The sequence below is a fragment of the Citrus clementina genome, unplaced genomic scaffold (genome assembly GCF_000493195.1).
Source record: "Citrus clementina cultivar Clemenules unplaced genomic scaffold, Citrus_clementina_v1.0 scaffold_4, whole genome shotgun sequence".
Lineage (NCBI taxonomy): Eukaryota > Viridiplantae > Streptophyta > Magnoliopsida > Sapindales > Rutaceae > Citrus > Citrus x clementina.
In genome coordinates, this window is record NW_006262274.1 from 11,057,490 (window position 1) to 11,067,215 (window position 9,726).

Consider the following 9,726-nt stretch of genomic DNA (forward strand, 5'->3'; position numbering starts at 1 on the left):
TCTGTACAACTCGTAAGTCATCACGTTCTTTGGTATGAAAACGATAACCATTAATTTCATAGCCTTGGTACTTTATCACTTCAGGGCGAGGTCCATGTGCAATCCACCTTAAGGCTTCCGAGATATTGTTCCTTGATTCGTTAAGTTGAATTTCAACCTATATGATAGTAATAAAAAGTGTATATAAATAATATACAAATATCTTCGAATAACAAAAAAACTGTTTATGGATGAACTATATAGTTAATTACTTTTTGACGCAACCAATATATGAAAGTCCTATTATGTTCATCCTGTAGCCATTTTTCCTTCTTTGACTTTGCTGGATATTTCTTCTTCAAGAACTCCATATGCTCTCTAAGATATCAAAGATGAAATAAGAATGATTATAACTATTACAGAAAATATAACTAATATATATAAGATAAAGGAAATAGTTACTAACATGATATACGGCTGAACTTCATTTGTATTTTCCAGTACATATCTATGTGCTTGCACCCATAATTTACGATCTATTCTAACAACACATCCTCCTGGTAAAGGTAATCCAACATCAGATCTGTATTTTTTCAGTGGAATGCCAATTGCATCAACTTCAGATAAGTATTCTATGCAGAACTCAATAGCCTCTTCAGCTATATATGATTCAGCAATGCAACCCTCTGGTTTATCTCGATTTCGTACATAATCCTTCAATATTTTCATTTGCCTCTCAAATGGATACATCCATCGGAGGTAAACAGGTCCACAGAGTTTGACTTCTCTAACAAGGTGCACTGGTAAGTGAATCATAATATCAAAGAAAGCTGGCAAGAAATATTTTTCTAACAAGCATATAGTATTCACCAAATCTGCTTGCATTTGATCCAATTTTGACACATCCACTACTTTACTGCACAGGTTGCTAAAAAAAGCACAAAATCTTATTATTACATATCTAACATGTTTTAGTAACAAGGATCGTATTGCTAAAGGAAGCAATTGTTGCATCAAAGCATGACAATTATGAGATTTCAAGCCATAGAGTTTCAAATCTTGCAATGAGATTAGATTTCTAAAATTTGAACAATAGCCATCAGGAACCTTAAGTTCAAACAATGTCTTACAAATTTTTTTCTTTTCTTCCCTTGACAAAGTATAACACGCAGGAGGTAATTTTGTTCCATTTTGGCCAACTCTTGGTAGTAATTCTTTCCTTACACCCATTTCATCTAGATCCATACGAGCTGCAAAACCATCTTTTGATTTCCCTGGAATGTCAAGTAAAGTCCCCACAAGACTTTCACACACATTCTTTTCAATATGCATAACATCAAGAGTGTGTCTAACATATAAAGACTTCCAATAATCAAGCTAAAAAAAAATAGATTTTTTCTTCCAGCAAACTCTTTCATTGATATCAGTTGCACGACTATTTGCACGAGAAATTTAATCTTTGAACTCGTGCCAAGATTTCCTCCCCTTTCAGCGGTTCTGGAGCAATTTCAATTTCCTCTTCATTATTAAATGCCTTCTTCTGAAACCGATATGGATGATATCGTGGTAAAAATCTTCTATGACCGATATAAGACATTTTTTTACTATGGCCAAGCCGAACTGCACATGTTTTTTCACTACAAATTGGACATGCTTTATATCATTTTACAGTGCAACCAGCCAAGTTTCCATAAGCAGGAAAATCATTTATCGTCCACATTAAAATAGCTTTCAATGTGAAAGACTCTTGACGATAAGCATCATAAGCTTCAATGCCTACCTCCCACAATATTTTAAGATCATCAATCAATGGAGCTAAGTAGACATCAATATCATTACCAGGCTGTTTGGGACCTGAAATTAATAATGTCAACATCATAAATTTCCTCTTCATACAAAGCCATGGAGGAAGATTATATGTCACTACTATGACGGGCCAACAACTATACCTACTACTAAGAGAATTATATGGATTAATCCCGTCTGCAGATAATGCAAGTCGCAAGTTCCTTGGTTCAACTCCAAAATCAGGCCATAAGTGATCTATTAGTTTCCATGCCGGGGTATCTGCAGGATGACGTAATAGTCCATCAGTTTCCCTTTGAGTGGCATGCCATGTTAGATTTTTCGAAGTTTCAACACTTCGAAACATTCTTTTAAACCTTGGGATTGGTGGGAAATACCATAAAACCTTTGCTGGAACACCAATCTTCATCTCAGTTGAATTTTTTTTCAACTTCCACCTTGCTGCACCACAATTAGGACATATAACAGCATCTTTATAGTCCTTTCTATAAAGTATACAGTCATTTGGACATGCATGTATCTTCTCATACTCCATCCCTAATGCATTTAAGGTTTTTTTTGCCTCGTACATTGAACAAGGCATTTCATTATTGTCAGACAACATTTCTCTTAACAATTTCAACAAATCTGAAAAGCCTCGGTCTGACCACCCATTTCTTGCTTTTAGGTTGTACAATTTTACCAATGCAGATAATTTTGTAAACTTACTACAACCTGGGTATAACTTTTTCTCAGCATCAGCCAATAAATTCTCAAATTGTTTAGGGTTGTTTTCAAAATGATCATAAGCTCCTTGAATCATCTCTACAGTGCTGGCCACAGATTCGGTTTCAAAGGCTCTTGTTTCAAATTCTCTTGTAGATTGAGTGTTGCTAGTAGTTGATAGCTTCTTAACAACCTTTTCTCCATGCAAAATCAAATTATTGTAACTTTGGTCTATACCATTCAAATACAAATGGTCTCTAATCTCATCAACAGTCTGATGTTTCACATTTCCACATTTCATACATGGACATAGTATGTGATTAGAATTTGTTGCATGAACCATTGCAAAATCTATAAATATTTCAACACCAATCTCATAATCTTTTGATCTTCGATCCATAGACATCCAAGATTTGTCCATTCTGAATGTAAAATATAAATATATCATTCTAAAACATTTTCCATAATTTCCTTCTAAGTATCTATGTCCTAATTTGAGAAAAAGTAAAACATAGGACCTTAATATTATTATTCTATCAAAATAATATCAATAAAAACATTAATTTACTAAAGCACATAACATAATAAATTGACCAAAGCTTAATGGACATGAAGTGTCAGGGACTAAAAACAAAAGCACAACAAAATGGATTGCTACGGTGAAGAGCATTTGTATTAAGTGCTAAGCATATATATGATGACAAGTATAAACATCTGAATTTTTTAAAAATATGTATCAGTTTCTGAAACTAACATTATTTCTCTTATTAATATTTGTTCATATATTAGATTCAAGATGTTTTATTAATTAATTATTAAATTGTATACTTTATGTCTTTATTTCTATATTACTTGTATTAAAAATAAATAATTTAAAATAGTAATTTTTATAATTATATACTCTATTAAATTATAATCTCTTTATAGTAATAAAATTATTTTGATTCTAATAATATGATTATAATTATAGGTAGATTTTACAATATTCTATATGATACTAAAGGAAAGAGGATGAAATGATTAATTAATATTGTAATATCACATAATATTATATAAATGCTTATTCTATTAATTCTCCGTTAGTTTTTATTTTTTTAATAAGAAAGTATGTGTGTATATAAATTAATTTTAAGTTATTTGAAGAATTTGAAATATTTATAATTTTGCAACAAATCCCACATGGCGCTTGTCATTCTTGGTTTCCCAATTTCGTAAAAGATAAGATGAAAGAAAAGAGAAGGGGAAAAGAAAAGAAAGATAATCCAATTAAAAGAAAGAGGAGAGGTCAAGTTGACGATTATGAAGGAAAAGAATAGAAGTCGTGAGGTTCTGAGATTGATAACTGATTAAATTTCAAAGGAGCATGACATGATTCGACCAAATTTGTAACTTCCCTAAAATATTAATCCCCAGAAAAAATTTTACTGTTCATCCATATTTTCAACATTTGCTATTCAAATAGAGTAAATTAGACAAAGAAAAGAAAAGAAAAAACAGCACATGTAGGCCACCCACAATCAAACAATCTATCATTTTTTTTCTCAAACATGATTAAACAAAAGGAAAGAAAGTACCTTTATGTGGGGACCGAAACTTTTAAAATCCAATATACAAGGTAGCCGAATGCTTCAACAATTTCCTTGATAGTGATGTGGTCCCAAGCTTTACAACCTTCTTGCCAACATGTGTGGTCCAGAGCTTCCAGATTTCTTCCCAATTTGTCTTCACTTCCACTATGTGTGAACAGTTAGGGTTTACGATTTTGGGTCTATATAAATAATGGGTGAAATTAAGAGTTTGGAACTTGGAAATAGAAGATAGGAAGATGTTTTGTATGGGCAAAGGGGAATTTTACAGAGAAAGAAAGTCACAGAAGAATGGAGGCTGAAACAAAGAGACAATGATATTTCGCGGTAGACAAAGAAAATAAAGAGGGAAAGTGGCTTTTTATACTACAAACTAAATGACACATTTTATAAAGAAGAGTCACCTTTTAATTAACTAAAGATGACTTCTTATTTAGTGGTGAGTCATTTTTATGTCATAAATAAAAACAATTTTATAATATATGACTTCCAAAAGTAAATAAAAGTCATCTAAACTAATAGATGACAATTAATAATATGTTTGTCATGTATTACATGTCATCTTTGTCCTGTTTTGTAGTAGTGTACAATTTTGCCGTTGACAAAGACAAATTCTTATCAACCTCTTGAGAAGTAACGGTTGTAGGGGCTGTTGATGGTGGCTCTAGCATTTGCATAAAATGGTTCATTGATTTAAAAAAATATATTAAATAGTAGCAATATAATTAAAATAGTATCATAATAATTAGTTTTGAGAAACTACTCTGAAATTATTTTACTTGTTTTATGTTCATGTCAAAATAGGGATACTGGGCTGTAAAAATTTCGTTAGAACGTTAACATCACTAGTACTCTCATTTTATACTGTGCTTTAATGTAATTTTAATTGAGGGCAAAAGTGTAAAAATGGAAGAGGAGTTTTGACGGGAGATTAAAAGGGTGCTAATAGCTCTACTCTTACCTATATCCGTTCAAGCCCACTTCTTTTACATTTTTATTGTAGCTAAGTTTTACAATTAGAGCTATTTAATTAATGTTTAGGCCACTAGGTGATTCTATATATAGTTCCATGTTAAATCAAGTTAAACAAACTCAATTTAAATCTAATCACGTTATTAGTGCGTGATAGATTTTTTTTTTCCCTCCTAATGCTGTTCAAATAAATTAAACGAATTGAATCACATCATTTGTCTAAGCAATAGGTCAAGCATGAATCTTGACATTCTAATCCGATTAATAAATTTGCGAGTTTTGGTCAATCAAAATTTGAAACAAATTCTACCCATCAACACGTATTGCCATTCCATGCTAAATAGCACTATTATTTAATCGACGTATAGGATATTGCGTCACACTGTAATAATTATATTTTATTATAGGTATTATAATAGTTTATTATATTATATTGTACTAAGTTGTAATGCAAATACTAAATTTGGTGAAATATGGACAGAATAATATAAAATAATATTATTTTATGTTAATATTAAAATATTATTTAAATTTATTAATATTTTAGGGTTCTAATTTTATATATTAATTTTTATAAATAAATGGTTACTAAATAATAAAATATTACGATATTATGTTATATTATTAATAATATTACATTCTAATAAAAATTTATTTCCATACGTTAGTTATTATAATACAGTATAAGCATATTATAATATAGTATAATTTGATATTACATTGTAAAAATAATACTATATAATTATATGATATAACATAAATTATATTATATTATAAAACAATAAAATATTGAATTATGAATTTATTTTTATTTATTAATTTTTAATATAATTATTTAATTTAAAGTTTAGTATTTTACTTGATAATAAATGATTAAATGAATTTATAAATTATTTATTAAATAATAAATTATAAATAAAACTATTTAAAGTAAAATAATTAAAATGATTTTATTTAATGAAAGCAAAATAATGCATTATCATTTATTTATTAAATATCTAGGTTTATTACTATCTTATATTATTATTTCAATTATTTTTTTATAAATATCTATATAAATTAATAAATTTAAGTTTGTTAAATAACAAAAGTTAAATGATTATAATTAAAATATGAACAGTGTTCTAATACATTAAAGTATAAACCATTCCCATCGTAGGTTCATTTTATACCCTTTCATTGTATTAATCACCTTTTTAATGTAGTGCAACACAGTCAGAAATTGTAGCCAAACATAAGTTAGCAAAAGAACAATATTTTAATACAGTGCAATATTTTCTAAGGCAAACTACAAACGCACCCTTTATTCTCTCCCATTAAAAATTTATTAAATCAATAAATCAAAAAATGATTTAGAAAAGTAAATGAAAGAAAGATTGCACGTAAGAAATATCAAACTCAATTGAGAACTTAATCGAATTAGATAAAATTTTATAAAATCAGTTCGACCAAACACTTAGACTAACCTAGCTCCAATAATAGTATTATTAAAGGGACAAAACTATGGTGCAACTGTGGTACCATACCACAACTGCACCTAGCCATTAGATTTAGCTACACACATGTACTATAGCTGAATCTAATGGCTAGGTGCAGCTGTGGTATGGTACCACAGTTGCACCATAGCTAGACCTTTATTAAAGACATCTCATTAACAATATTAAATCTAGAAGGATCTAGAAAGATTCGACTTATTTATATCCCAATAAATTTATTTTATACTCATTTCATTGTATTAACTACCTTTTAATGTAGAGCAGCAATACAACCAAAATTACAAACAAATATCAGTATAAAATCAATATTTTTAATGCAAAACAATACAATACAAAGCAATGCAAATTACCGAACACACCCCTTATTCATTCTCATTCATGACATTGATTTTCCAACTTACATTAAATCAATTAATCAAAAAGTGATTGAAGAAAGAAAATGAAATAAAGTTTGCGCGTAAGGAAAATCAAACTTAATTGAGACCTTAATTGAATTATATATCGTGTTACAGAAACCGTTTGACTAAACACTTAGGCCGATAGTTAAGGCTCTAACAAGAGTATCAAAGAATACTCTTTAACAATGTTTAACTCCAGAAGTATTCGACTAATTTCTATCGGGCCTCGCCACATAAAGGCCTCATTGGAAGAAATAGCCAATTTGGCTATAAGAGATGAGGTACTGAGTTGCATTACCCGGAAACATGCCTCACAAAATAAATAACTTTTCCGAACATAGCAATCTGTTAATTTCAGGAGTAACACACCAGCTCACTTCTGAAGGATTTCTTCTGCAATACCATATTGACCACACACGCCAGCAAGCTTCTGCCAGATTTTTCTGTACTACCTGATTGACCACATTCCAGGATCTCTGTACACCTCGACTGACCAGATTCCAGGAATCCGATGCAACATCTAATGGTAACAGCTAGTGCCTTAATTTAGCCAGCATAACCCCCTCAACATTGGCCATGGCTTCTGCAATTTCCACCTCTTACTGATAATTGAGAGTAACGATAAGGCCACAAATTCTTCTACTAATTGATATGATATAACTCTATTTGTATAAATTCAGTTTATACAAGAGTTTGTGACTCTATGACTACTATTTTGGTAACTAAAATGGTCATCACAACAGTTGTGATGGCCAGACTTACTACCAGCCAGGATTCTACGACTAAATCCAACTAAACAATGAAGTTAAGAGCTAACAATACAGAGGTGAGAATCCATTCAAATATTTATCATTAAATTTTGTGAAAACGAGTAAGCTAAGAGTACCTTAAAATAGAAAATGCAGCTCACAGAGGGATAATAAAATCAGTGACACAGTAGGTACCGTTTAAAAACAGATCCCTTGCATAAGAAGGAAGAGGGGGAAAAAGAAAACCTGGTAGACAGAAGAAGCATTTGCTGGGTAAATTTTCCAACTGAAAAAGGGGAGAGCCTCAGACTCAGCAATGGAATGTATAGCAATCATCAAGAACTGCACATTCCTCAAATTTATGTCTTATCCTACATTGACTCCAACAATAAAATTTTAGTTACTCTTCACACTCAAGCATTCAGTACTTAAAACAAACAATTGCAGAGCAAAACCAGAAATCAAGAAGATAAACCACAAACTGAGAGCAAATTCCAATTATTTATTTAAATCACACCGTAAACTGTACATAAAACTGAAATGTTGTTCCATTTTTTATTCATAGTGACAACAAACAGAACATAGACAGAGAAAAATATAGAAAAGCAGATAAAGCATCTGCAAAAGTATCCACAATAGAAAGTTAATTTACACATCAAACCTTGATTACACATTACAACAGGCAATGGTGACAGTTTCAGTCCCTGCTAAATCTCGTAGTTAGCCAATGCAATGGGTAAGCTATTAAAAACATCAGGTGATTCAACGTAGGAGAGTGAGATCAAGTCAGACCTATACTTTTCAGCTTCATCACCATTTGTCACCGCTACCCCATTTGCATTGTCAAACTTTTGAGGAAGATGGTTATCTGGACTCGGATGTTTTTCAGGCACAGAATTAGATATCGCAATAAGTAACTCCCGAGCCAACTCTTGAGGCAACTCCTTAACACATGCTTTCATATCCATATAACTCTACCTGTAAAATTGTCGAACATAAAGAGTTAACAACTGATTAGCAGAGGAAAAGATAAAAGCTTAGAGGAATTAAAATAAATAATCAGTTATCGTACCAACCAAATTATCAATAATCACATAAATATAAGATCCAATTCATACCTGGCAGAAAACTTTTAATGCCTCGACCAATTGTGTACTATAATAGATTGACCTGTTGTGAGGATTAAGATCAGTGCTCGAAGCTAATTTTGTGCTAGGCACTAAATCAATTGTCAGAAGTTATTCTTAATTTTATTTTTCATTTTTCTAGCTGGACTAACTATTAATTCAGTGTTCGGTTACAAAATCAGCTCAACCCTGAATCTTTGTTCCAATAATTTACCTATGTGTAAAGGTATCTAGTGTGATGAAGAAATGAAAAAAAAAAAAAAAAAAACCCTCCAGAGCTTGTTTTACATCACCAATACTATTTTCTAAAGAAAGCAAAATAACCCAATTGGAGAAAGTTATGAGACAATGAACCTGATTTATCTGTTTGGCTGCTGGGAAAAGCTACGGCAAATGAAATCCGTGCGGCGGCGTTGATGTCGAAGAGAAACAAACACAAACAAATGACCGCGGCGATTAAATTTAACCAGCAAAATAACAGAAACTAAGAAGAAAGATCAAACTGTAACATCGTACCTTTTTGCTGGTAAAGGCTTTCAGTTAAGGATTACGGCCGTGTACTTGAAGGTATTGTTAGATTTTGAAAGGGTTTTTTTTTCTTTTTCAGTTTTTAATAACAAGAAGTACAGTTTTGGCCGACCCTACACGTTAGCATAACATGTTGTTCTTAGCCTCTAGAGTTTTCTTGAGCGCCAACCAAAATGTATTAAAAAACAGAACACAATTACATCACGTGAACCGACAAACCGTCCCCATATTTAACGGTAGGCAGGATACATGAATATTAAAGAGTGAAATTGTAACTGAAAATACATTTTTACCACTCTACTCTCACAAACTGACATACGCACCCCCATGGGCGGGTCCAAGATCTTTGATCGTACTGGGTTAAATTATAAATTTATTGT

At 31.2% G+C, this 9,726-nt stretch overlaps 1 protein-coding gene and 1 long non-coding RNA gene across 2 annotated transcripts; both read right to left on the reverse strand.

The window, feature by feature from the left end:
* Positions 1-1,639: 1,639 nt before the first annotated feature.
* LOC112099082 lies at positions 1,640-2,911 on the reverse strand. Its single transcript, XM_024186185.1, has one exon. The coding sequence runs from the start codon at positions 2,909-2,911 to the stop codon at positions 1,640-1,642; it is 1,272 nt and encodes a 423-aa protein (XP_024041953.1).
* Positions 2,912-7,003: 4,092 nt separating this feature from the next.
* On the reverse strand, positions 7,004-9,526 carry LOC18043312. Its single transcript, XR_002905914.1, has 4 exons — positions 9,173-9,526; positions 8,810-8,861; positions 7,938-8,669; positions 7,004-7,544 (listed from the first exon to the last, which is right to left on the reverse strand). It is a non-coding gene; the product is annotated as an uncharacterized LOC18043312 (long non-coding RNA).
* Between the last annotated feature and the right edge of the window lie 200 nt (positions 9,527-9,726).

Excerpts from the sequence above, each read along its gene's own strand:
- LOC112099082 (XM_024186185.1), bottom strand. The coding sequence starts at position 2,911 with ATGGACAAATCTTGGATGTCTATGGATCGAAGATCAAAAGATTATGAG.